Here is a 27,973-nt window from a genome sequence, read left to right as displayed (position 1 = left end):
AGAGGTGGGTCAGAAAGAAACCTGTTTTGAGGCCCTTCTCGAACAGTGGAAGGGATTCAGCAGCTCTGAGGGGGCTCAGAGAGCTCAGCATATGGACTGGTCAGTGGAGCTGGTCTTCACTATCTGCTTAGATACAAGGGGTCTTTTAATGAGGCTTTATTCATGCTCATGATAACTGCAACCTTCAGCCTGTTCCTATAACAGCTAGAATGCTATGATGCAGTGTATCGCCATGGCAACAACCCTAAAAACATCAATACATGTTAAATATTGTAATATGTTGAAATATTGTTAACACAAGACAGGAAACATTTATTTGGAGCAATGACTTTAATATATTCAAGTTTCGGATTCTGATAAATTAGCTAGCTGCAAATTTTTACCTCATTACGGTCCCATCTTATCTAAGTGCAACATTAAGAGATACAGTAGCATGTCTTCTTGTTTTCATTCGTGCCCTTGTTTCTGTTAACCAAAAAACAATGCTCTACAATGACAGCGAGCATATTTCCTATTCAAAGAAATTCATAATTTATTAGTCCATCACACGAGTATTACACCTCCTGGGGACTATTCAAATTGCACTTTTTTAAAATGATATGCAAATTATCATGCTTCCTTGCCTCCATTACTGAAAATGTTACAGTGCTGTTTCCATCATTCTTCACTTTTTCAGAGATATTCAAAAGCACATTTTGGCATTTTGATAGTCTGTGATGGCATCTTAACAACACAAAAGTGGACTATTTTCCACTGATAAAAATTCAAATGAGCTTCTTATCATAAATGTCTACTTGTCTGACGCCCAAGTGCGACTGGCAGGTAGTTAAAATGTGGTCACCACTTAAAGTTTACTTGTAGGGTTGCTGAAGGCCGGCTTTGGCCGACCCCAGAGTCGCAACCTGCTAACCCCCCCATCTGGGGCGATGGTCAGGCGTATATGCGATACAGCCTCCGTCAGTTCCAGAGCATCTCCAGAGAAGAACTGCCTCTGGTGTGGTTTAAGCTGGAACACAGAACGTTTCAAAATTAACACTTGTGCTTTATATGGTCCTCTTCTTTTTCCATAATAAGAGTAACAAGTTTGTAGCCAGTACTTCTACTGGAAACCATACACCCATCCATTCTCAGCAACTGCTTGAACAGTGTAGGGCTGCAGTGGTCTGGAACCTATCATGGAGGCACAGGACGCTCTGGATGGGGCGCTAGTTCATCGCAGGGCAATCACACGTGATGCATAATTTAGAGTTAGCCATTCACCTGTAACACACCTGTTGGGGAGGAAACCCATGCAAACATGGGAAGAAAATAGAAATTCTGCACAGGCTGAACCAGATTTGAGTCCATGCCCAAACCCACAGCTGAAGAGCTATGCACTGTGCCACTATGACACACTCTACAAGAACCAACTTACAAATGTACTTACTCATACAACCGGTTATAATGCAAAAGCAATTTATGTTAAAGCACGTTTCAGACTACCTTCTCACCTGCTGCCACACAGAAGGAACAAATTCAAAGTCCAGCCGTCGCTATCTTAAGAATTTTTATTTAATTCCGCAGGTCTCCTGTACTTTACCTTCTGAGGAGGCAGCAGGGTTCTCCACTTCACTGCTTGTCCACTTCCCCACCCCTCCCTAAGGCAATGCTCCTCCGCCTCAGAGGTCAAACTACAAGCTTCGATTTTACACGAGTCCGGGAAATTTCCTGCAAGGGGTTCACAGTGGTGGCGCAGCACTCCTTAGTAGATTCAGGTGTGCATCAACATTTTTACTGGATCATAATCAGCAATCTACACTATGAATATGTATGTATGGATGGATGGATGGATGGATGTATGCCAGGTCTACTTGAAAGAGTTTGTTACCCTCAGAGCATGGGAATGTCTACTTTTATTTCTTCTTACAAATTTGTTACAGTAGGTCCGTGCGGAGTGCAATGGAGACTAATTAGGTGACATTAAATAACACCAAATATTGTATGAATTTTCAGCAAATGGGAAGAAAATCAAAAAAATGGAAAAGAAAATGTTGTTGCTGCAGTTATAGCAGTTACCTTTGAAATGGTTGGTGTCTATCTCAATGAGACTGATCGCTCCAGGGTGTCCCAGTCTGAAGACAGCCCACTCGCTGCCAGGCACTTGCAGCATTCCCTCCTTGTTCGCCTGCAAAGCATCCCATGAAAGAGCACGTTGTATCTCAACGGGGTTGAATGAAATTGATAACAGCACTTGTATCGTTGGCCTTCTGATCGGATTTTTTGAGTAGTGGTGTATTTGGATGAAGCCACTCACATTGAAGTCCTCTTTTATGCGAAATTTAAAGATATTTATTTTTGCAGTAAAGGGGGTATGGTCTTCGGGCTGTTTCCTGTACCTTTAGGACTCGCGGTCTGTCCAGCCGTCTGGCCGTCTCCCATCCGTCACCCATATTGGCTGCCCTTCCCAAACCTTCAAAGAGAAAACAATACACAATACAGATATACCAACACCGCAGTATTAAGGCGTAACACAAAACAAAGGAACCAGAGACACATTTTTGTTCCTCTAAATTCTATGTTTTTTCATGAATGTCACTGCGAAATTTGCAAACTATATTGAATATATACATATTCTCCTTCTTATTGTGGATTATTTGCCACAGAGGTTTTTTATCTACTGTTCCTATAATCAGGTTTCATATTAAATTTAGGCTACATCTACTTACATAAGGGCCAAAGTTTTACATTTCCATTTATTCATTGAGCAGACACTTTTCTTCAAAGCTACGTACATCTGAGAAAAAATACAATTTTTGCATTACATTAGGAGAAAGGGACATGGCTGCAGACATGTGATTCTTAAGAAAATCTAGTTTGTTACTTTCCACTTGATGCACCGATGTTCATCGCTCGAGTAGGTGCATAAAACGCAGGATACATGAATCCTGATAACACACACACGCACATTTTCAGAACCGCTTGTCCCTTACAGGGTGGCGGGGAACCGGAGCCTACCCGGCAACACAGGGCGTAAGGGGACACACCCAGGACGGGACGCCAGTCCACCGCAAGGCACCCCAAGCGGGACTCGAACCCCAGACCCACCGGAGAGCAGGACTGCGGTCCAACCCACTGCGCCACCGCACCCCATGAATCCTGATAACCTCCTACCATTTTTTTTAATTTTCATAATAAGACACACAAACAATCACATACAGTGTCGAAGTAGCGGCTGTATAAAGGCTTATGTGGGGATGCTCATGAAGTTACGGTGCATGAACATTTACACCATACATGAGCCGGAGAGATCTTGGGCGAAACGGATCTGGAAAAGGTGAGTTTTCAGACCCTGTTTTATGACACAATTACTATTTAGGGATTTAGTCGATGCCGTTCTACAAAGCAACTTGCTACGTGAGGTTTCCATGCTAAAAACATTACAGCGATTTACTCATTTATACATCCGAATAATCTTTACTGGAGCAATACAGGGTAAGAGTCTTGCTCAATAGTACTACAGTAGGAGGTGGGATTCAAATCTGGGTGCGTATATTGCAAAGCTGCTATGTTGAAATGTCTGCCTTTATGGAGCTGAGGTCTTGCTGATGTGCACTGAGTGTTTGCATGAAGTGAAGAAGGCAGGCTTCACACCTATCATGTTGCGTGGGTGCCCAAAGTGGGCATTACTGTATCCCAGACACACTCCTCCATTGGCCAGCGATAGCAGGTCCACCTGTTTCATGCTGGACACTGTTGACCAGTCCCTTTGCCCCACACCGTAGACCCTCAGTCGTGCAATCCCTCCATCTGCACACATACATCAGCACATGGAAATTTTTAAAAAGTTGTACACATGACAGGATCATTCAGTCAGCCTTGTATTTCCTAAGATTAGTTATAAATAGAGAAAAGGTCATAAACAGGTGTCCTATGCAGGTTATTAGTAACACCAGCTACGCTCTGTTTCTAGGTGTTTGCTATCAGAGGGAGACTTTCCCACACACACACACACACACACACACACACTGGCTGAAACCATTTGTCCCAAGAGGAGTCACGGCAAACCGGAGCCTACAGCAACACAGGGCGTAAGGCTGGAGGGGGAAGGGACACACCCAGGATGCAGCGCCAGTCCACCACAAGGCACCCCAAGCAGGACTCGAACCCCAGACCCACCGGAGAGCAGGACCTGGCCAAGCCCACTGCACCCCCGGGGAGACTTGAATTGCAAAATTAAAAAGATAAATATTTCCCCATTTATTACTTTTATTTTATTTAGCACTTTACTTTTAATTGTATCTTCTTCAAAGAACTGAAATTTTTGCATTTTGTAGAGTGTAAATGACATGTATCTACATGACCAGCCAATAGCTGGCAGTAAAACCCTCTAAGAAAGGAGTGTGGAACCACCTTAACTCAGCTTGCTTCCACAAGGTTTACAGCTCCTTTATTGTGTTCGTAAATGCTGGTGATCATTAACAAGGTCAGGAATATTTTACATTTGTAAAGATTAATCAGTCCTCCATCAGGACTAAATAGGACTTTCTGGAAAAAAACATTTCTATTTTCAATTGTTAAAAATTAGTTTCAATTTCAATGATTAATTAAAATTACTTTTTTAAATGTATCTCACAGTTAACGGAAATGTTTTAATAAAAATTCTTACAGATTTTTTCCTTTATTGCTGCGTCTGCTAAATGAATAAATGTAAATGTTTGAAGCTTTAATTGTGTAAATCAATTATGTTATTGTGTAAATAAAAGTGGCCAGAAGCTGACAAACACCTGACATGCTTCTGTGATTGATCAGTCAGGATTGACTAGGAGATAGTGAAAATTGTGTATTTTTATTTTCTATAATATTAAATTTGCTTTAATTTTAATATCGTTCAAAGTTAATAAATACATTTTGTACAGACAATTTTTTTTCATTTATTATATCTCTAGCATAGGGGGTGCGGTGGCACAGTGGGTTTGGCCTGTGTCTGCACTCTGGTGGGTCTGAGGTTTGAGTCCTGCTTGGGGTGCCTTGCGACTGACTGGCATCCCATCTTCGGCGTGTCCCCTCCGCTTCCGACCTTGCGCCCTGTGTTGCTGGGTTAGGCTCCGGTTTGCTGCGACCCCGCTTGGGACAAGCGGTTTCAGTCAGTGTGTGTGTATAACATTAGCTATGGATATTACAAAATCTAATCAGCAACAAAAAGGAATTCTTTACTATGTAGATTTTGATGATTGTGACTTAATGAGTAAAGTGACACTGAATTTACAAAGAACTCTAGTTACAAAAACACTTCTGGCCCCAGTTGTGTTCCTTAGATGGAGAACCAGTGCATTTCCTTGTTGAGCCTGAGAGCGGTATTACCGGGGTACATGTTGAACCGGATGTGAGTGACCCGGTGTGGAAAGGTCACGGTGAAGTAATTGTGGCACGTTTCAGGATAGCCAGGTTTCAGCTCTTTCACTGGAACGAGTTCCTCCCACATCTCTGAGCGCAGCTGTCAATCATATTCAGTTAATAGGAATGGAAAATTTCATGGAGACCACCATGCAGTATATCTTCCTTATTCATTCTTCCTATATTGCTACACTATAGCAAAAAAAAAGAGAAAAAATTGCAACATTTTCACTTAGTCCTAAGATGAAGCCTTTATCTAGTTTGACTCTTTTTGTGATGATGTTGGACAGTTGGTGCCCATATCATATACTGTCATTCAGTCCCTTCTGCCCTGCGAACAAACACGCATGCATACAGCATCCAGACAGATTGCCTACTTTGGCAACAGCTTCAAATTCCCTCTCTGTAGCGGCTGTTCCAGTGCGGTCACCTTCAGGCCTTGGTACTGGGAACTCATCTAGCCCAACACGTGAAAAGGAAAGTCAGAGCAGTTATGGAGATTTTGTATGCAAAATATAAATGTGCTCTTTGTAACTGTCAAATAGAAGAAAGTACAGTAGTTCAAACCCATATCTATATTGTGAACAGAGAGGAAATGTAAGACTGGAAAGGTATCTCCCGTATGTCTAAGGCTCAGTGCACTGGAGGGAAGGCTAATAAACACAAACAATTTAAAATAAATTCCCCGTAAGCATGAGAACAGCTGATGTACATTCCCGCAGAAGATTAAGCCCAGGAGCACATGTGACATGAGTATGAAAAAGGTCTCACGTTCCCTCCGAGCAAAGAGAAAACAGTCACCTGTCTCAAGACATGACGCCTGAATGGAGATGGAAGGAGCATAATTTCCCGTGAAGAAAGAAGTGTCCACATCAAACCCATGTATAACACCTGGAACCCCGAGCTGGATGATGCACCAGTCATGGCCTCTCGGAGAAATCGATACAATCAGACGGCTGACAACGTGTTTCAGTCTACAGTTACTGTCCCGTACTTGTGAACAGTATGCAAGATTCAACATACAATCTTCATACAGAATGTACGTGTGTTTGGGATTATTTCGTTTCAACTAAATTGTGCTAAATTATAACTAATTTAGGACTAAACTGTGCTCCATGTTAACAGGGAATCAGTTTCCATTATGGAGAAATCTATGCAATCCATTAAACAACAGTGAACTGGAGAAGTGGATAGGAATCTATGGATGAGAACAGAGGTGCTGTGCCTGGAATTCTTTTCCTCCTGGTCTCCCAGCCGTCCATCCATTTCCCAAACTCTGTGAAGGCAGAGGCTCTGAACTCCACTGGTTCTCTCTGGCATCAGGGAAAGCTGATGAAAATCTTGAGCACCTAATATGACTACAAGTTTTCTTCCTTTTTCCAAATGCCATCAGCACACATGCATGACATTATATATTAGATGTGGAAAGTTGTAAATTTTGCACTGGCCATGGGAACTCAACGCAAAGAACCGTGTACTGTACCTTTAAAAGATTTTGCGCGGGGGCAAACCATTCATCAGTAGCAAAAATGACCTTGAATGATAGATTTAACAGTACTGTTAATATATTATTATATACGAATAAATCCACAATGACACATACTGCAATGCAATCATCATAAGCCTTATATATTTACTCACAATTCAATAAACTTTGTTTTCCTAGAAATGTCTCCATTACAAAGTCAATAAAAAATTTGATATAATTACCTTCCTTGTAAGTACTCAGTAAGAATCAGCTTAGTAAATTCTGCGAAGTGAAATGTTTCGGTATTCACCTTCCCTCCTGCGGTTTCACAGGCCAGGTTATTAAACTGTAGGAAATCTGGCTGACCGATGGCCCTAGTTTTCCAGTCTGCCATTCTGTCTCTCCTTATCCAGACGTTTCAACGCTGCCGTGGGAATAACATGGATTACACAAAGCAGTATGGATTTTCTGCATCTACATAAGATATGTTAAGAATCCACTTCTGACATAATTCCTCCAAGGGCAAATTCACGTGTCCACTATACCTAAAAGCAACAGCTCTCCAGATGGTAAAATGATTTATAAAAGTCTCTGCTACATCTATTAGAAATGTGATGACAAAAATAGTAATAATAGTCATAATAATCATAATAAAAAATACAGTTTACCTCTTCTCTACTCTGACTGTCCGCTTCAACCAGTTCAAGATGAGGCTCAGTCAGTGACTGTTAGGTCATGTTAATCAGTTACTTTCACTTCAGCGACCAATAAACATTTTCACTCGCTATGATCTCATTTTGAAAGGAGCCTTCTGTCTGTGACAAATCACTTTTTATTAGTACAGTCTATGGATGGAAAGGACAGAAAGTATTGCTTTTTTGTTTCAGATGTATGCTTAACTACATGACTCTTGGCTGATTCATAGGTGAAGGGTTTAATAAACCACAAGAAAAACGTGGAAAAGATTCTTTTTTTTGTGATACTAGTGTTACTATAACTCTCAGGTCTTTAGAGGAAATTTGAGATTGGTTGTACTGTCAATCACAGCTCTTTGCGTACAGCGACAAGACTCATACCATTTATAGCGTCAACACAGAGTGCGTTCAGGAGCAAAGTGCAGCGAGCGCGTTAATCAAACACCTCAGCACTTAATTCCCCATTTTAAAGTTCAGCACAAGGTACCATTTGTTTTTCTACTGAACACACTATGATGACACTTTTGTCACTATGACTATTCCTCTGTTGCAGAGTGAAAAATTAACCGTTTCTGCACGCTGCCTTCGGATGACAGCAAAGCACACACAGAGAAAACAAACTCAAATAGCACTATCAGGTGGCAAACCAATTTGTCAGCATATTCATTTATAGAAAGCACCAGACAAATAAATAGAAGTGCATTTCTATTTTTACACCTGTCTGCAAACTTAAATTAAGCAGACGCTAACAAACATTTGGCGAATGCTTTCGTTGCTTCCTTGTGGCCAGTGTTGCTAGTTGACTATGAGACACACAGCAGGTATTAAAGGTGAAGCAGTTTTTAATGTTCTCTCCACATGACCCTCCTTTACACTGCTACATATACACAACTCCATCCTTTCTCTACCCCACTGTGACACCTGATGAACCAACAATATTATCTTGTGTGTATAAAGCTGAATACAGCACGTGAAAGACATTCCCCCCCCCATTTTCAAGTAACCTTAACATAAATGTTGCCTTTTGTTAAAAATTCTCCCACTGCTGTCATGCCCCAAAGTAAGGTGCTTCAGGACAAATTACATAGCTGTATAAATGGGTAAATCACTGTAAGTTGTCTAAATCACTTTAGTGTCAGCTAAATGAAAGATGACAAGAGAATTACAAAAAAAAAAAAAAAAAAAAGAATAAACTGGCATTCATGTCACATCCTGTCACACCTGCTGTTGCCAGTAAAGGGACAATGAGTCCCTGCACTGTATGAGCTGTTAGTGAAAACATCTGAGGAAAATTCATTTTAGTATTACCTTTCATTTTACTATTATGTCAAAGGAATGGAACTATTTCCTTCATAAGAAATGTTAAAACCCTTCACAAAAGGAACTCACCCAAGTGATTCTACAGCACAAATGAACCCCTTTAAGTCAATTTTGATTTCTGTGTCATACCAAACTCCCTTTATTTTAGCTTTAAATAATAGTGCTGAAAGTATGAAATGTGATACTTAGACCATACTGCTCCAGACACAAGATCTATGTCAATGATAAGCCAGGTTGGATTGCTTTTCAGTCAAAATGTCTAAAGCAGTTCTCAGCTCTGGTCCTCAACCACCTCTGATGTCTCTTCATCAAACTGTTGGAACATATAGTATTATGCAAACAGTAACTCAAAGATGAGCTGAGGACTCCATCTTAGATTAGATTATTCATGAAACACCTCCAATTGAATTAAAGCACTGTGGCACACACCCCTTCAAAAATTTCAACTTCATTAAGCAATACCCATTTGTTGTTTTGCATAAAATTTCAGAAAAATTCAAATGAAACATTGCTCTGGCACACATTGAAAATTGCATTTTGTGAAAATTGATTTAACATTTACATTCATTCATTTAGCTGACGCTTTTCTCCAAAGCGACTTACAATGTTAAATCTACCTACAATTATTTACACATCTATACAGCTGGGTACTCTTTACCAGAGCAACTTAGGGCAACTACCTTGCTCAAGGCTACAATAGCTTTGCATCCAAAGGAAACAGCTCAAATCACCAGCTGCCCCACTGAGCCAGTTTTTAAACTTTAGAGACATCCCAAGTCAGCTTCAGAATTAAATCTGAGGTATGACCTTACTTTGAAACTGGAGATAAACAAGAAAAAGTAAGGATGACACTAAAGAAGAAATGACAGTAAACAAATTTATTTTGCCATTTGCACTCTACAGTTGGAATTCTGGGAATTCAAACACAACATCTTTGCCTGTGAGCTTCTTGTAGACACCAGAGAAGGTCTCAACCTAAAAAAGCAAGTAGAGTACAAAAAAAAAAAAAAATGTTAAAATGGTAAAGTACATCTAACCTAAAGTTTAGCATAAGCAGTATGAAAAACCACAAGTTTTGAGATTGTGCACTGCATGGTTTACCTCCCCAGTAACGGCTTAACAGCTCTGGGAAGATGTAGGAATATACAGGACACCGTCCACACCAGCCTGAGGGCCGGGGACTAGTTTGCTGTCCAACGTCGTGGAACGGGACTGTACGTCATGGCACCAAAGTGCTGCGCTCCCATATGCCACACGGACAGAGCCATGCAAGAGCAACCTCACAGGATGTCCACGTTGGAAATAAATGTTTTCATTCTGTACGAACTTGGAAGTCCACAACTGTTAATGTCAGCAGTGCGTGTACTCACTTTGTGTTCTACATTATTCTGCTGAGCCTTATCAAGGTGGACCCTGATAAGCCGACTGCTGTCCAGTTTCACACGAATCCTCTTGCCAACAATCTCGCTGGGGAAAACCAAGTCTTCCAGGATGGCATCATGCACAGCAGTAAGAGTACGGCTACAAGAAAATTCACAAAATGCTTTGACAATTAAGGATATTCAATATCGTATAACTGCTCAAAGAAAGCACAGCTGGGGAAGGGGAGGGGGAAAAGGGGTTCCCCTAACCCATAATTTACCATCACACAAATGTGCACTGCATGGTTTACCTCCCCAGTAACAGCTTAAGAGCTCTGGGAAGATATAGGAATATACAGGACGCCGTCCACACCAGCCTGAGAGCCGGGGACTAGCTTGCTGTTCAACGTCGTGGAACGGGACTGTACGTCATGGCACCAAGGTGCTGCGCTCCCATATGCCACATGGACAGAGCCATGCAAGAGCAACCTCACAGGATGTCCACGTTGGAAATGTCATGCAAAGTTCTAGTCATTTTGGTCCAATAAGCCAATTGCAATGCAACAGTGCAAATCTACAATGCAAATTCTTTGTTTCATTTAAGCTTATTGATTTAGCAGACAGTTTTCACCAAAGCAACTTAAAATGTTAAGCTTCAAACTGATTAGAAATCATAAAGCTGTTATATAATAAACATATCTAACAAATTCAAAATAAACCAGTTAACATTAAACCCAGTTAGAGAAAGTGAAATTTCACCTCCTGGGACGCTTCTGCTTGTTCTTTGTGCGGCTTTTCCTTGTTGGTTTAGGCAGAATTCTCCTCTGTAGTAAGACATACCAGTTACTTTAAGGGTTGAGGGAATGGAAGTAAACAGTGTTTATAAAGCTTGCCTAATTTCATTAGAACACTGGTGTGAGCTGCATGGTTTACCTCCCCAGTAATGGCATAAGCTCTGGGAAGGTGTAGGAATATACAGGACACTGTCCACACCAACCCAAGGGCTGGGGACTAGTTTGCTGTCCAACGTCGTGGAACGGGACTGTACGTCATGGCACCAAAGTGCTGCGCTCCCATATGCCACACTGACAGAGCCATGTGAGAGCAACCTCACAGGATGCCCACGTTGCAAATAATCACCTTTTGCACAAAATTTTAAATCATTCCGGTTCTTAGACAATTTATAAAAAAACAGGCTTGGAACTAAACAGTGAAGAGTCATACTTTCCCTACCTAGACTACTGAGGAGATCAGCATGTGGAAATTAGGACAACTCATACTTGAAGAGTACAAGCAGAAACTAATCCTGAAACACAACTATGAGGGTGCAAGATCTGAACCTGATTACACACTTATACCTGTGCAATGAAGACCACATGCTTGCCGCTGAATTTCTTCTCCAGCTCTCGCACCAGCCGCACCTGAATCTTCTGGAAAGACTTAAGCTGGGGCACAGGTACGAAGATGATAATTGCCTTCCTGTTGCCCGCAACTTCAATTTCCTGGAAAAGGAAATTTTTAAATAAAAGACTGATTACTAAAACACAAAGGGTCATCAGACTGAAGAATACCCAATGTGTATATTTTAGCAAAGTTATTATAAGCTGTTGCTGTTCTTGTGCACTGCATGGTTTACCTCCCCAGTAACAGCTTAAGAGCTCTGGGAAGATGTAGGAATATACAGGACGCCATCCACACCAGCCCAAAGGCCGGGGACTAGCTTGTTCTCCAACGTCGTGGAACGGGACTGTACGTCATGGCACCAAAGTGCTGCGCTCCCATATGCCACACGGACAGAGCCAAGCGAGAGCAACCTCACAGGATGTCCACGTTGGGATAAGCTTGCTTCAAACTGTACCATTGTGTCAAAAATAACAGTGCAAAACTAAACTTTCAATCAACATTCAAGTCATGGAAACACCACCCATTTGTACATTGTTTGACTTACAGCTATCTCTATAATGCTATAGTATCTCTACCACTATGACTAGTCTGAACTACCAACCTTAGCTGCAGTGATATTTAGCTCCCTCAGCTGAGCCTTCAAGTCAGAGTTCATCTCCAACTCCAGAAGAGCCTAGAAAAGGATCAAATATTGCTTCAGTGACCTCACTGGTGTAGACAAGATTAGGATACACACGTGGGTCAAAAAAAACAATGGCCTCCTATGGAGACTCAAGAGTAAAGAAATCTCAGTAACTTACCTGGGAAATACCAGATTCAAACTCATCTGGCTTTTCCCCATTAGGCTTCACGATTTTGGCGCTGGAACTGAACATGGCCTATGTCTACAGAGAAAAGGAGGGGGGGGGGACGGGGAAGCATTAACTTAACAGCCAGGAATTAAGATTCACTCATGACATGCTTCTACCTCCAGCCATACAACAACTTTCTACTGATATTTTACATACAACGGACAAATTAATATAGTGCACTATCAAAACTGCTAGATGCTGGTAATTACACCTACGATGACCTAGGCTACTACTTGGTCTTGAAGTGGCATGTTGCTGTTATTAAAGCATCAGGTTGTCTAAAGCCATCCCAACTCAGCAAAAACTACAGCAAACAGTGAAAGGTATTAAAACAGAAAGTGTTTTCTCAGCACAAAGGACCCCTACGAAATGCCCGCGAGCTGAAATGACCACAACGCGGACGCACACAGGCCTAACTAGACCATTCTATGGACTTCTATCGTCAGTTTCTATATAACCATTTTAAACCCAACATACACAGCATCCACTAATAATCAACTTTTAATCCAATGTATCCATCCATCGAACGTGCATAAAAAAACAAAAATTGTGTAAGACTACACATATTTCTGTAATTTTACTGAAAATCCGAATCTGAGTAGAAAGAACCACTGCCTACCTCTGTCAACGACGGCCTAGGAAGAGGCCGGAATATCGCGAGAGGACCGTAAAAGCGCATTGCGCAGGAGGCTCATGGGAAACGAGAAACTCGAAAAGGGGTGTGGTTAATGCAGTAAGCAGGGCAAAACTTAAATGTTGGACTACAAATGAACGCTCATGAGAAGCGTGGGACCTGGAAGGTACAATACAGAGAGGCGTGTCTAGGGCTGTATGAAGCGTAAAGCGCACATTTCCGATCAAGTGAGCAAAATCTCCGATAAATTAATTCACAAATTTACCCAAGTAAGCGCTTAAGACCAGGTACTCATTTGTGAAGGTCCAGAAGCAGAAGCAGCTCTCCCCCTTAATTTTGGTTCTTGATGCGCGCACAAAATTCTCGTCGGACCCAGGCGTGCATGATGAGTGTGGAAACTTGGCTCTCTGATTTCTCCTTTTCTTAAACATATTTTGCTTGGGTTTCACAAATGTGACAGATGACGATAGGCACCATATAATTAACTTTGTCTTTTTTAAGATAAATATGTACATAAGTGTAAATTTAGTAACTCAACGCCTTTCATTCCCCTGTCTTCAGTACTTTCTAAAAACCTGTGAGAACTTACTGACGTCTTATCATTTGCGATAAGTCTTATTTACTTTGTATTTCTTTTTAATTTATTTGTTTATTCTCTGTATTTATTTTTAAATGTTTTTTCTTTGCTTATCCCCTCTGGCATTGTTGTAATATTTGGGTCTGGTTCCGTGTGTTTTTTAATGATACTGGCTTTTGTAATTACTGCTTTTGTCAATAAAGTTTGTTTAAAAAAAATCCGGATACCATTGGAGGTTCACAGGAAACGAAAAGACCCGGAAGGAGCCGTTCCTAGAGATTTATAAGGCAGCGCGGAGCCTCAGTAGACACGTGCGCGTCGGAGTAACGCTTATCTTTAAACAGAAGCGGAAGTACAAGTGTAAAACTGTTTAAAAATAGATGTGAGCCTGTTGGGAAACAAACGGTGGGATGTGCTGTGAAAATTCGCGCTCGTAAAAATAACTGTTTTGTGTGTCGTCGTTCCGAATCGCGCTACACACACACACAGCGTGTAACTAACGATACGGGAATCGAACGGGCCTTTGACTTTAAGAAACAAACAGAAGAAGCGAACGGACACGTCACACGACGATGAGGGCTCGCCGATGACTGCTTCTCCTAGCCTAGCTAGTGATGCTCAGGTCGTTCCGCCTGTACAGCGTTGCGCGCAGAGCGCTCTGCCTCGCTAGCGGAGACATGGCCAAGGGGAAGTTCTTCTACGCGGTTCGGAAAGGCTCGAAGCCCGGTGTTTATCGCACATGGTGGGACACGAACGCTCAAGCGTGTGACAGACACTGCGGCCCAAGCGCGGAGATAATAAAACGGTGAAATAATAAACGTGTCCTCGTGTGTGTGGCCTGTGCTCCCCAGGGACGAGTGTAAGGTCCAGGTGCTCAAGTTCCCTGCCGCCAGCTACAAGAAGTTCTCCTCGGAGAAGGAGGCCTGGGCCTTCGTCAGGGGAGCGCAGGAAGCCGCGGGTCCGACAGCCTCGCGCGCTGCTGCTCCTGCTGCTGCTGGTTCGTCCCGAATATACACTGCAAAGAAATTCAGTTGTCTTTGCATTAACCTTCCTTTGTTTGTCTGCAGTCACTTAGTTGTGTCTAAATATTTATGTTAATCCATTAACTTCAACTCTTTCCATTTATTTTAACAAACTACAAGCTTTTCATAGTTATTTTTGCATGTATGCATCAGGGTGTGGTGTGTCCTCTTAAAAAAAAAAAAAACTGGACTAATTGGGTCTTAAGTAGTTGCCATGATGATCTGTCAAACATTCCCATGTATCCTCCCACCCTCCACTGGCTTCCTGTACCAAGTTCAAGGCTCTGGCCTACAAGGCAGTGGATCAGCACCCCACTACCTACAAGACCTGATCGCCTCATATATCCCTCAAAGGGCTGTACGCTCCTCAACGTCTGGGTTCTTGGGCACTGCACTGTCCAGGGGTGCAAAATCTAGAGCTTGTTAATTCTTGCTTTTAGACCCAAGTGCAGTGGAATGAACCTTTTCACCCTTAGATCTGTGGAAGCCCTGCCAACATTCAAGCTCTCAAAATGAATGTCAGACCCCCCCTGCCTGATGTCCTAACTGCTCCAAAAATTTACTCAACATTTTCTATGGTTGCTTATAGATTTGACTGAAATGTTTGCGACAACAAGTAGTATGGTGGTGAGAGCAGCTGCTACCTCCCACTGTAGTATCCTTTAGCAAAGTTCTTACCTAAAATTTACTCCAGTAGAAAAAAAATTAATCCAGCTCTGTAAATGGAAAAATTGTCAGCACCCTACTATTATTAGTGACTTCAGAGAAAGCTGTCATCTAAATACATTTATATTGGCAGCTAATAGAATGTGAACTGCTGAATAGTAGGAATAAGCAAAATGTGCTCCAACAGTTTTGTGTGCATCTTAAGATCTTTTTTCTTGAATACATATTTGCATTCAGAGTTGTTAATTTCCTTGGAGAAAAGCATCTGCTATTGGCTCCTCTATATATACAAACTGCATTAAAAATAACTTTGTTATTGCAGGTAGCGTTGGTGAAGCAGGGACTTCCTCGGGATCATCTAAAGCGGTCCTTCCAGCAGCACTGCCTGTAGGGAAAAGACCTGGTGGAGATTTAGCTCATGAAGTGCCTCTCAAACGGCGGAAATGCATACAGGAAATTCCAATCTACACGTGTGCAGCTGCAGATACCAGGGATGGATTTTCCTACATGGGTAATTTCATTTTCATGTACCAGTTGATTTCGCTGATAGCTTTTTTGAGAGAGTAGAACATTGGTATGGTGGCCAGAAAAACAGATGCACTCGGGTTTTGTTTCTTTGAAGGTGATGCAGTGGTGGTGTACACGGACGGCTGCTGCTCTCGAAATGGAAACCGTGGCGCCCGAGCTGGGATTGGGGTTTACTGGGGACCAGATCATCCTTTGTGAGTGAGATGGATTACTTTCTTTCCATTGGCCTCATTCCATCTTGCAAAGAAAAATGTTAATTTCAGTAAAGTAGGCCACTTTGATTTCAGAATATTTTTATAGAATTCTAAATAGTTAAAAGCCCTCGATTAAATCCCACCATATTAACTTTTAAGTATTGTGATACAATTTTTTCTCAGAGGCTTTAAAATGTTCACCTTCTGAAATGATAGTGGTACATCAATGAAGGTGATTGTTTTTCACTTTGTTTCATTAACGTACAGAAAAATTCCATTGTATAGAAAATGGAGCCAATGGATATGGCTGCTGCTGATTTATAAAGCGTTAAATTTTACTCTTCATGTAGAAATGTAGCAGAGAGGCTGCAAGGAATACAGACCAACCAGAGAGCAGAACTGCAGGCAAGTGTTTTCTTCTAAAATTTGGCTGTTTCCCCAGCAATGATTTCTTTTTTGCAAGTGTAATTGTTTCCATTATTTCCTTCCATTTCTTTGCAAACCCAGGCAGCCTGCCGAGCCCTGGAGCTGGCCAGAGACATGAATATCAAGAAACTCGTCCTTTACACCGACAGCATGTTTACTATCAATGGTAATTGTTCTTCATTTTAAAATCCTTTTGACTTTCTGAGGTTGTTTTTTTTATGTGATAAATGTCTGTTGTGTGATTAATTTTCCATGTTCACTTCCATCTGTCCATTAGTATTTTACATTTCATAAGTGTTTGGATTTAAGTAAATAGTAAATGGTCAGCACAGTGGTACAGTGAGGAGTCCTGCTGTCTTACAGCGTCTGAGTGGGGCAAGAGGATGTCGGTTCAATCACTGCTCAAGTCTGTGTGGAGTTTTCATGTTCTTCCCATGTTTACATGGGTTTTCTCTGGGTGCTGTTGTTTCCCCCCACAGTCACAAAACATGCTTTTAAGTGAGTTGGCAACTCTAAAATTGCCTGTAGTACTTGTGCATGAAGGTGTTTCACTGGTGTGTGACTCATCGTAAAGTTGCCATGGCCGGAAAAAGGAATGCTACATACTACATACTGTTTGTTGGAAATCACTTTTGAGAAAAGCACCTGCTAGCTGAATAAATGTAAATATAGTTTCTTTGTAATTTGAAGGATAACTTCCCTGCGATGTTTTTGTCCCGCCATCCCCAAAGGTGTTACAAACTGGATCAAAAACTGGAAAGCAAATGGATGGAAACTCAAGTCTGGTGGCTCGGTCATCCATAAAGTAGAATTTGAAAAACTCGATAAGCTAAACTCAGAATTGGAAGTAATATGGGTAAGTGTCCAGCCACTACTGTGTAGTACTGTAAGTAGTACTATAATTTGTAATATTATAAGCTCCATTGTAGTCACTTTGTATAATGTCAACTCGGGTAATGAAAGCCTCTTAAATTGTGGAATACATTCACGTTCTCCTGATGTTCTGCTTATTTTCACTATCCTTTCCTCAGCTTCATATCCCTGGCCATGCTGGCTATAAAGGGAATGAGGAGGCGGATCGCCTGTCGAGAGAGGGCGCATCGAAGCCATTGTAGCAGACGAGAAAATCGCTGTGTCTTACACCCACAGAAGTCATACTTTGCTTTGGCTTTCTCATAATTGCATATTTTCATTTGGCTATTATTGAGCATGACACACAGGGTCACTGTTGTCTGTTTTTGGCTTATTTTACTTTGCAAGATTTGCTTGAATCCCAAATCTAGTATTTGGATGCTATTTATTTTGGTAATGTAAATATTTCTGTGCATAGAAATACTGTCAGCAGAAGCTGTAATTTGTTTTTGATGTAAATAAAAAAAAAAAAAAAAAAATGTAGAAAATTTTTTGGAATTTTATTTTCTTGCAGTATTGGAACATGTTTAGTATATGAGATTTTTAAATTTAATTAGAGCAATCAATGGAAAGTTTCTTATTTCTGTGAAACTGACTCATTGGCTGGCTTTATCCTCTACTGCATACACCCTCTAGGTTGAAAATGAATGTAATTCTATACTAATGGTTTTGTGTTATAAGATGTGCTTTTTACAATCCAAATTTAAACGTATCTTACAACTAGTGTGTGCACTTTGTGCTTCTGATGTATACAGAAATTCTTAAATGGACAGCTGTAGTGGTTAGAGCTACTGCCTTTTGATCCAAAGGTGGTCAGTTTGAATCTCCCTTCTGGCTGTAGTACCCTTGAGCAAGGTACCGTAAATTGCTCCAGTAAAAATGACCCGGCTGTACAAATGAGTAAATAATTGTGGGTGGACTAACATGGTAAGTTGCTTTGCAGAAAAGTGTCATATGTTTTTGTACAGTATTGCAAATTCTGGATGTTAATTGAAAAGGGAAATGATTAAATGCTTACCTGTTATGTGTTGGATTTTAAAAAAAAAAACTTTTTTTTTTAGTTTTAATTTTTAACTTTAATTTTTGAAATTGACCCAACTGTCCCACTGCTACCCATCCATCCCGTTAGAGCTTTGTCCGTTGCTGGTGATCCTGTGGTATTGTGCAGTTTCAGTTAGCACTTCACTTTGAGTCAAAGGCACCAAGAGCCATCTCCCACTAGTTTACCTTGGAACAGACATTTGCCTGATTGTCATAACTTGGATTTCCAGCAATTATGTGGTTTGGGCTCAAGCTTTATTTTGACAGGTTATCACTAGGCTAACATTTTTTTTCTAGGCTGCAGCAGTTGAGGCCCCCTGTCACATGATTGCACCAGTTTGTCTTAGTCCAAACTCTTGGAGCAGAGAACACTAGAACTTGTGAAAAGTCATTTTTGTGGATGTAATGTTGTGTTTTGGTATCCTTATTTTTGAGCTGTTAAGTTGCCAATTGAGCGATTCAGTGAATTAATGATGTGGTTCATAGATCCTAAAAATGAGTTTGCCAAATATTAATGGTGAGATTTTCAATGGTATTTCGTAAAACTAATGTTCAGGAAAACTCTTGCAGAGAAGATATGATGCCACTGGTACATTTGGGCTAAAATATTTTCATTTGACAGTTTGAAACACTTTTACAGTACACTGCAGTTTTAAATTAGTAGGTAATTCAGCTTCAGTCACTTGATTGAAATCACATCATTTACATTATTTAAGATTAAGAAGCACTGTTAGAGGAATAAAAATACACCTGTACCGCAACCTACAAATACAACTGGGATCAGAAGCCAGTCCACAACTAAAGAGTTGTCAGTAAGCCCACACACTATGTCAAAATCAATAAAAAATTTGTAATACAGAGTACTCCTTTCATTTATTCACAGGTCAGTTATGTTTCCTCACTTTATTTTCATCAACAGTTCATACATTGCAGGGTCTGTGTGCCCATCCATTCAATATAGATGGCAGTTTATTATATTTTGTCAACATTAAGTAGCATTTACAATGTCTAAAAATAAGCCTCCTATTCTTTTACATTTATTTAGCAGATGCTTTTCTCTAAAGCCGCTTCCAATGGACTCTATATAGTGTTATCAGCTCACACACCTTATTCACCAAGGTGACTTACACTGCTAGATACACTACTTACAATGGGTCACTCATCCATACATCAGTAGAACACACACTATGGGTGAACATAAACAGCGAGTCTTTGGACTGTGGAAGGAAACCAGAGCACCTGGAGGAAACCCATGCAGACAGGGAGAACATGCAAACTCCACACAGACTGAGTGGAGATCAAACCCATGTCCTCGCACCATCTAGGCACTGTGAGACAGCAGCACTACTCACTGTGCCGCCAGTATCCAATGTCTTATATTCTGCTATATACAGACAAGAATGTCATGTTGGTCCATGAGGTGGAATAGTGTGGTACAGAAAGGTATAGAGTTGTGTATAGTACAGTGTGATGGAGGATCACATGGGGAGAACAACTTAAATACCCACTGCGTGTCTCATAGTAAAGTAAAATTGGGAAGCACAGGGAAGCACTCAGTGTGGTATATGAACGTTTGTCTCCATCTGGTTAATTTTAATAGCATTCAAAGAATCGCAATAATATAAATGTGCCTCTATGTATTTACTGTTCAATTCCTGCAAAAGTCTTGGACGGATTTATGCCAGTGGGTGAAGCTGCCCGCTTTCCACCCCACGGTGCCATTTGAGTACCTATTCTATCTGAGTGCATTTTGCTGTCATCCAATGGTGGCACGGGGAAACGCAGCTCATTTCGCTTCTTGAGCAGAGAAATCTTAGGAAACGGAGCAGTGAAGAAAATGCACTTATATATAAATGAACTGGGATATGTTCCCATCTCTGAAAATTTGTATTCCGGATGTTTGTATCGCAGTAAACAAGTATGTGTACAATACTGTATTCCTTCTGAAAATTCAGGAAGGTTAGCGGTAGTGCATCAGGAGACCACAAACTCCACACGCACTGAGCTGAACTCAAACCGGTGGGTGGCACAGTGAGTAGCGCTGTTGTCTCGCAGTGCCTGGGTGGTGCGAGAGGATGTGGGGTTGATCCCTGCTCACTCTGTGTGGAGTGTGCGTATTGTGTCTCTGTGAGTTTCCTCCGGGTGCTCTGGTTTCCTCCCACACTCCAAAGATGCGCTCTTCAGGCTCCCCCATAGTGTGTGACTGACACAGGGAGAGTGTGTTCCACTGATGTATGGATGAGTGACCCATTGTAAGTAGTGCATCTAGCAGTGTAAGTCACCATGGTGAATAAGGTGTGTGGGCTGATAACACTACATAGAGTTCATTGGAAGTTGCTTTGGAGAAAAGTGTCTGCTAAATAAATGTAAACCCATGTCTGAATGCTCAGCTCAGGGCCTGTGAAACAGCAGTGCCCACACGCACTGCGTCATACTTTCCTCCTGCAGTACAATGAGGTGTTTCAGATGAACTGGTGACCCTAAATTCCCCATTGTGAGTATGTCTGTATGAAGCTGCCGTGTACCCTGCCCCACACCTGTGTGGGATAGGCTCAGGACCACCAGGACCCTGTGTTACTGATAATGAGGAATTACTGATAACGAATGAACCTTGGGAAGAGCTGAATAAATATTTCCGGCGGTCCATCGAGGGCGTATCCCTCCTAGCCCAGTGACTCTGGGATAGGCTCCAGACTGCCATGACCCTCACAAGGACAGGCAGTAAGCGGATAAACATTTATTCATCCTCATTTGAATGATTCATTCTCTTGATATTTTTTGAAAGGTCAAGCACTACAAAGCACACAGCTGTTTAATTAAAATAATGGCCAGTTAATTGTTTGCTTCAAAAGAGAAAAATTAAACATCTTTTCCGATGCTTTTTTCTCTTTCAGAATTATATTCAGTCCTCAAGAAAGACCTTCAACTGATCATTTTAGAGTTACATTCATTTTTTTAGAGTTGCATACTCAGCCTGCACCTAAATAAAGCATTTTGAATGGAGGGACCACACTAAAAAGTGCTGTACGCACATAGGTTGTGTTCTTCTCCAGGACGGATACTTGTCGCTTTGCAGAACGTGCCATGCGGCCGGGTTCCGCTGCGCGCTGTCTCCCTCGACCAGCAGGGGACACTACAGCACCGAATGGTGGGAAAATAAAGCCGACATCACCTGAATCTTTTAAAGTTCAGGAAGGTTCGGGGGGGGACAGAGGGGGACTGTGGTTGTGTACGCAGTCTGTGTTTGACAGGGGACAATTCTGCGCACCTGTGCACCTGTTATTAAGATGCATCACAGTCAAGCGGGGGACTAAAAGAGCATCATGGGAGCACAGCGCAGCCCCGGTCAGCTCCGATCTTGGTTTCAGTGAAACTTTGCATCCCAGGAGGGTGTTGGAATCCAGCAGCGCTAGGCAGGACTCCTGAGATGCATCTCCGATGAGATCAAACGTTCCACGCTCCTCCTTGAACCTTCCGCTTTCGGGGCGTGTGTCGAATACTTAGCACGGTGAATCCGGACTGCAGGCGAACATGGAGGGGAATACCAACGGACTGATCGACGCAGGAGAGCTGAGACAAAATGCAGTCCTGTGGATCTGTGCACCCTTGTTTACCCCGCTCTTGCGTCTGACCTCATCCGGCTGAGAGCAGCCGAGCTCCTCTGAAGATCTGAGCGTGAGAGAGGAGCGCTGCTGGAAAATACTGATGGCTCCTTCGCCCTGACACATGGTGGGTGGGGGTGTCAGAAGGGGAGGGTGCTCTCAAGTCAGCCTCCGAGCAGCTGCCATTGAAGTCATGGGCTGGGGCGGGGGGTTGGGGGGGACTAGGCTGTGCAAAAGCTCATTAATTCTTCATTCTCACGGATTCGTCTGCTCAGCAAACTCTCTCACACATTCGTTTGATCGCCCCCCCCACCCCGACTTCCTCTTCTTCCTCAGGTGTCTAATTATTTCCATCTTGTAAAGAGCGTCCTCTCTGGGCGCTTCCTGGAAGACAAGGAGACTCTCCGGCTGCCGACCGTCTCCCCTCATCAGCAGCCAACAGTTAGCCGTCGAGCCGGGCAGCCTGGGGAAGGTGTGACCTCCACAGCTGAACGGAGACGGGAGGCACAGGAGGGCCTCTGAGGCTGATCCTGATAAATCGCCCTGCTCTCCCCCCAACTTCCTCTTCGGAGCCATCATTTATTTCTCGGCGAAAGAAGGGGAAAGAAAGAGGGAAAGGGTCCGCGAAAGAAGGCGACGCTCTTGCTCGTTAGTCCTTGTCTCGTTTAGTCACCGCTATGACTCATCGGCGGGGCCCGTCTCCGATCAAAAATGGGACTGAGAGGAGAAAAGAAATCCATGAAGGGATAGAGTGGGGAGCGCTCTTCAAAGGGCCCGTTAATGCTAGAGGGAACTCTTTGTTTTCCATTTCGAGAGATGCTAGGTGCGATGAGGAGATGCTCAGCTGCTTCCACGGAGGGACGGCTCGGCGAGGCCCCCCGCAGAGACGCCCGTTCCGAACCCCACTGGCTGAATCAGTCGAGGCAACGTCTCGGTAATAAGTGGGCAGGCCTGATCTTTCCCAACGAAAAACCACATTCTTTCAGACGCGCTCCCGCGCACCAACTGGTTTCGAGAGTTCAAAGATAAACATGCAGGAGAAAAGTTTGCTCATCTTTTTTTTTTTTTTTTCAACAAAACCAAACAGATGTCTCACGGCGCTGCGTGATCATGGCCAATTAGCCGCGAGAGGAGAGGAGGGCGTCCTGCTGAGATTCGCTAAACGGGCAGGCGTTCTCCAGGAGTCCGGAGGTGGAGACGAGATATTCCTGCGGACTGCTGGGGTTCCGAGGCTCTCTTCTGCTCGGCGGATCGGAGGGGACCTGTCGGGGCGAGACTGTGAGTCCGATCGAAGGTCCGGCGCAGCGCAGGACCGGCGGGACACCGTAGGTCCGAATCTCAGTACAAAAACTGCTACCAAGACCCCTCGGTCCGAAGTTCAACAGTCCCAGGAGGGACCCGGCTGCAGCGACCCCAGAACAAGGTATTTAACGTCCATCCAGATAAGGTATCGAGTAGCAACCGTGTCTGAAATTGTGAAACAGCTGCATGCTTAAGGTTGCTTTAAAATAAGAGGAGACTGAACAATCTCACGAACACACCGTCTGAAACCGCTTGCCCCGAGGAGGGTCATGGAGAACCGAAGCCTAACCTGGCAACACAGGGCGCAAGGCTGGAGGGGGGGGACACACACCCAGGACGGGACGCCAGTCCGTCTCAAGGCACCCCAAGCGGGACTCGAACCCTAGACCTGCCGGAGAGCAGGACTCGGCCAAACCCGCCGTGCCACCACAATAAAAATAAGCACAATTAAAAAGGAAGGATTAGAGTGGGAGATGCAGTGGAGACGAAATGAAACCTTAGGCCCACAGGCTCTAAGGAAGAGAGAGCTTTGTTTCCATGCAGATCTCGACCAGCAAGGTCCATCAGAGAAAGTGCCAGAAAGCGCCCCCTATTGGTGACGCAACCCAGCCACGAGGGCGAGCGATCTGCGCGCACGCAGGACATCCATTGAGCCCCTGCGGCGGGAAGCCCACCTTGAGCTGATGGCCTCTGGACCTCCTTCCGCTCCTGGGGGAAGAGCTGCTGGTGGTGCAGGGTGCGAGGTGACTTCCCACGCTGCACAAGATGTTCACCGCAGTTCAGGGGTGAGGTGAGGACATCATCGCTGTCAGGCATGAACCCATGCGGTGGAGCTCCAGCGCCTGGGAACGGATCTGTGCGCTCATGCCAGCATTTACGGGGTTAAATATTTGTATCGTCACCAACAAAGACTTCTTTGAACTGTTTTTTGCAGGCAAATTAATTTAAGAAGTCGTTCTTTTTAGAGCATATTAAATAGAAAGACCTTGTAACCTCCTACTGTATTTTTCTTTTCTCCGGAAGAAAAGGAGCGAAATGCTGTAAGGCGTCCTGTTTGGTCTACATTCTGCTCGTGTATCTTTAGAGCGATATGAAGAAAAAAAAAAAAATGTAAAAAAAAATCTTTCTATGCAAATGCTGGGTTCAATTGCAGATACTTTTGTAATTTTCTTTTAAATGATGAAAAGGCTGTTTTCTGTAATGGCTGAATAACAGATGTACTGTAAGGCATTTCAGACCTCCTGATGCACACGACCGATTCGAAGAGGAGAAGCGATTATCTGCGGAAACATACAAAGAGCCATGAATATTGAATAATAGGAGTCCCATTGCTCATTTTCCCCGTCTAACGTTGTTTGAAGCTTTCACGCTGGAAATCGGTGACTGAAGCAATTACGCAGATAGTCGTGGAGACGCAGCGTAGGAGCGGCCGTGTCGGCGTAGAGCATGCAGGCACGTCGCAGGTGCTTAGAGGAGTCCGTGGGCTGCCGCTTGGCAGCTTAGTTGACTTTCCGGCCCCAGCTTCGTGCTGAAAGAGCCGTAGGTGAGAAACCATAAGAACCCGTGCCCTCTGAACCACCACCACCACAACCATCCCCCCTGACCCAAACTCCCATCTCCTCCAGCCTACCTCTCGAGAAAGGATCATGCCTGGCCTGCAGCACCTGGCTCCGTGGTCAGCGCAAGGGAGGAACAGGTGAGCAATAAATGACCCCCATTAAAACCAGCAGCTGCTTCTTCTCCCCAGTAGCGGAAGGGGGTCACATCTCCCACCAGTAACCATGACAAGGTCAGACGAGCGGTGCCATTTTAACCCTGGTGTTATTCATCACCCATGATCACTCTTAACGAGATGTTCAATCAAGCCTGGAGTGCAAGTTCATCGATGAGCCCTTGCTCTTCTGGGGTCACCGGCACAGCGTGTCGTGTGGGCCGCGGGTCAGCCTCCCTGCGTCGGGAGCTGGGGAGCTGTGGGTCGGGGGGGGCGGGGCAGCTGTCAACGCTGGCCCCCTTGACCTTCAAATCTTCATTAGAAGAAAAGATAGGGCTCCAAAACCCTGGAGCGAAAGTGGGCCAACACTGCGACAGAACACGGCTACTCTTTCTACAGAACACATGTACTGGCTCTGCAGCCTACTGGTCCGCCCTCTTTTGTTCTGTGCCGTGTGTACTTCTTATGTGCTTTTTGTTCCAATGTGCGCACACACACACACACACACACACACACACATTGACTGAAACTGCTTATCCGAGGCAAGCCGGAGCCTAACCCGGCAACACAGGGCAGAAGGCTGTAGGGGGGAGGGGACACACCCAGGATGGGACGCCAGTCTATTGCAAGGCACCCCAAGCAGGACTCGAATCCCAGACCCACCAGAGACCAGGACCTGCCCAAACCCGCTGTACCACCATACCCCCTTGTTCCAATGCATTTCTATTAATTTATTTATTTATTTTTCTCATCAAAATATTTTTCTCTTGGCCTGTGCCATGTGGTCTTTCTCCACATCTGCTTGAAAAGGAGTGGAGGGCTCTTTGTGTGCTAAGCAGACAGTTCCAGTAGATTACCTACATGGCTTAAATCCTAATGTCAGGACTCCGGGCTTTCTCTTACCCTCACAGGAGAAATTGTACTGCTCGACGCAGGTTTGACACAGAAGCCTTTTAACACTAAGTGCATCCTCTTCAGACTGGTGTGAAAAACGATCATAAGAGCCAGTTTTGAACTTAATTTAAACTGCTGTGCAGCTTCACATTCATCTTACTATAATAAACTACCTTTCCTGATGGTCCAGCAGTAATTAGTCCTGGTATGTGCTTACTACAGTAAGTACGGATTTTTTATCATCAATAAGCAAGTGCGACAGCATCAGCTGGCCCAGCAGCCGATGAGGAGAACTAAGGAAATACCTTGCATGACTTCAAAGCGGTCGCTGGAGGACCGTGGTGCGACAGCTGCGCTGGAGAAGAGAGCGACTTGAGGCTCTGCTGAAACGAGCGCGCGCCTGGCAGCACCGGTCAGCGATTAAACAAAGCGATATTTACTATCGGGTCACATCAGCGAAGCTCCGCACATCATTAATGCTGCATTTCGCCCAGCGTGGCAGTCATCCTCATGCCAGAGAGGTTCTCTGCCAAGGCCTTGACCCTCCCGGTGCGATGACACAAGGGGGCGCTTTTGTTTAATGAGGGACATCAACGGCCGAACGCCAGCCTGCAGCAGAATTCGTTCTTTATGGTTCGGTAATCATCTGATGGCTCGCTACCAGGACGAAGCCGGGAGGATGGATGGATGAGGAAGGAAAGCGAGGAGGAGAGAAGAGGGGCCTTGGAGGAGAGCAGTGAGAGAAGTGAGGATAAAGAGAGTCGTGTGATTTGTTAAGGGCAGCTTCTTGAGGAGTTGCAGTAAAGCGAATGCGGGGGGTGGGGGTGGGGTTGCCTCCTCCACCATCACGGTTGCATCCGTCACGTCGAACTTCCACACACTGACGCAAAAGAGCGGGTGTGATTCACTGCTTAGTCAGACCGCAGTCAGGCGTCTCTTCCCGCAGCCGCACGGGACTCTGGGCTTTCTCTTCACCTTGGCATAGGAGTGACTTTTCCATCCTGCACAGGTTTGCTTGAAGAATTATGATATGAGGCAACTTGGAGGATCTTTGGAGCAGCCCCCCTCACGCTGTCTGTGCGTTCAGCACCTAATGAGGTGCAAAGATGGAGCAGTAATGCAGATAAAGTTAGCGCTTATGTCAAACCATAGTGTGCTTGAGCAAAATATTTAAGCAACGTTTTATTTATTTAGATGATGCTTCTCTCCAGAACCTTTTGCATTATTTACCGGCTTAGCAGATGCATTTATTCAAAGTGACTCACAGAGCTCACACATATAGAGCTGGGAAACTGAAGCAAATCGAGTATGATGCTCAGCAGTACCGTAGTAAAGAACCCTGGTGCTGGGTGGTGAAGCCGCAGATTGCAGCGCTGCAAAAGCAAGAGTACGAGTTCATCGTGTGAGTTGTTACTGGAGCTGCGCATTGCACGGAGAAGGTCAGTGGCAAACAAGCCATGTGCAAAACCAACAGCTGCTCGTGACCAGTGGGAGAGGCGGTTGCCAAGAGAAACGTGTCCTCTGGTGCCGTCACCCACAGCTCCGCGTCTTCCAGCAGGTGCTCGGCTTGAAACCATCAGGCTGGAAAATCGGTCAGCGGACGAGCCCAGACACTTGGCCCCAGGATTGATGCGTGGCAGCGGAGGAGGCCCCGCGTGTCTCGCTGGGGAAGCTATGGTTAGATGCTCACGCGGTCAGACAGCCCAGCCGAGCCGGGGACAGTCAACAACCCACTAGGGTTTTCTGGTTCCGCATTCTAACACGAGCCAGAGTTGTATTCTGGCTCCGTGGGCCTTCATTTAATCTTGATGGAGCAGTGTTTTGACACACAAACCTCCAACTTCGCCCCAGTTATAGCCCGGGACCTGCAAACAAAAGGAAATAAATTGTGCCTTGCTATGGAGCGAAGAGGTGGGCTAGGAATGAACGAGCAGAGGTGTATCCCCAGCATTTCCTGTGGGTAAAACGAAACAGGTCAACCTAAAAAAAATA

The 27,973-nt window shown here is 43.9% G+C and overlaps 3 protein-coding genes and 4 non-coding genes across 10 annotated transcripts; 1 reads left to right on the top strand and 6 right to left on the bottom strand.

Moving 5' to 3' along the window:
* Positions 1 to 323: 323 nt before the first annotated feature.
* Positions 324 to 7,573, bottom strand: allc (allantoicase). Of its 4 annotated transcripts, XM_018743529.2 has the most exons (12): positions 7,510 to 7,573; positions 7,152 to 7,265; positions 6,857 to 6,907; positions 6,599 to 6,686; positions 6,175 to 6,300; positions 5,751 to 5,830; positions 5,341 to 5,473; positions 3,631 to 3,786; positions 2,376 to 2,449; positions 2,056 to 2,164; positions 1,580 to 1,707; positions 324 to 1,006 (listed from the first exon to the last, which is right to left on the bottom strand). In XM_018743529.2, exons 2-12 carry the CDS (start codon positions 7,233 to 7,235, stop codon positions 845 to 847), a joined length of 1,191 nt encoding a protein of 396 aa, XP_018599045.1. In that variant the 5' UTR covers positions 7,236 to 7,265; positions 7,510 to 7,573; the 3' UTR covers positions 324 to 844. The 4 variants fall into 4 exon arrangements, with proteins under 4 accessions (XP_018599045.1, XP_018599044.1, XP_018599043.1 ...); XM_018743528.2 differs by lacking the exon at positions 7,510 to 7,573 and having other exon boundaries at positions 6,599 to 6,731; positions 7,152 to 7,180; XM_018743527.2 differs by lacking the exon at positions 7,510 to 7,573 and having other exon boundaries at positions 6,599 to 6,731; positions 7,084 to 7,154.
* Positions 7,574 to 9,719: 2,146 nt separating this feature from the next.
* rps7 (ribosomal protein S7) lies at positions 9,720 to 13,169 on the bottom strand. The gene is made up of 7 exons (XM_018743486.1): positions 13,092 to 13,169; positions 12,422 to 12,505; positions 12,223 to 12,294; positions 11,576 to 11,719; positions 10,977 to 11,041; positions 10,227 to 10,377; positions 9,720 to 9,831 (listed from the first exon to the last, which is right to left on the bottom strand). Exons 2-7 carry the CDS (start codon positions 12,494 to 12,496, stop codon positions 9,754 to 9,756), a joined length of 585 nt encoding a protein of 194 aa, XP_018599002.1. The 5' UTR covers positions 12,497 to 12,505; positions 13,092 to 13,169; the 3' UTR covers positions 9,720 to 9,753.
* Positions 9,936 to 10,156, bottom strand: LOC114912386 (small nucleolar RNA SNORA73 family). Its single transcript, XR_003798244.1, has one exon. It is a non-coding gene; the product is annotated as a small nucleolar RNA SNORA73 family (small nucleolar RNA).
* LOC114912385 (small nucleolar RNA SNORA73 family) lies at positions 10,507 to 10,727 on the bottom strand. The gene has a single exon (XR_003798243.1). It is a non-coding gene; the product is annotated as a small nucleolar RNA SNORA73 family (small nucleolar RNA).
* Positions 11,129 to 11,347, bottom strand: LOC114912387 (small nucleolar RNA SNORA73 family). The gene has a single exon (XR_003798245.1). It is a non-coding gene; the product is annotated as a small nucleolar RNA SNORA73 family (small nucleolar RNA).
* Positions 11,832 to 12,052, bottom strand: LOC114912384 (small nucleolar RNA SNORA73 family). Its single transcript, XR_003798242.1, has one exon. It is a non-coding gene; the product is annotated as a small nucleolar RNA SNORA73 family (small nucleolar RNA).
* Positions 13,170 to 13,940: 771 nt separating the features above from the next.
* rnaseh1 (ribonuclease H1) lies at positions 13,941 to 17,907 on the top strand. Its single transcript, XM_018743594.2, has 8 exons — positions 13,941 to 14,425; positions 14,535 to 14,680; positions 15,694 to 15,882; positions 15,994 to 16,093; positions 16,444 to 16,498; positions 16,601 to 16,685; positions 17,251 to 17,375; positions 17,551 to 17,907. The coding sequence occupies exons 1-8, from the start codon at positions 14,298 to 14,300 to the stop codon at positions 17,632 to 17,634; spliced, it is 912 nt and encodes a 303-aa protein (XP_018599110.1). The 5' UTR covers positions 13,941 to 14,297; the 3' UTR covers positions 17,635 to 17,907.
* The last annotated feature ends 10,066 nt before the right edge of the window (positions 17,908 to 27,973 follow it).

This window comes from Scleropages formosus, chromosome 1 (assembly GCF_900964775.1).
Source record: "Scleropages formosus chromosome 1, fSclFor1.1, whole genome shotgun sequence".
Lineage (NCBI taxonomy): Eukaryota > Metazoa > Chordata > Actinopteri > Osteoglossiformes > Osteoglossidae > Scleropages > Scleropages formosus.
The sequence above is the reverse complement of the archived record's forward strand: the minus strand, read 5'-3'. Positions and strand labels throughout refer to the sequence as shown.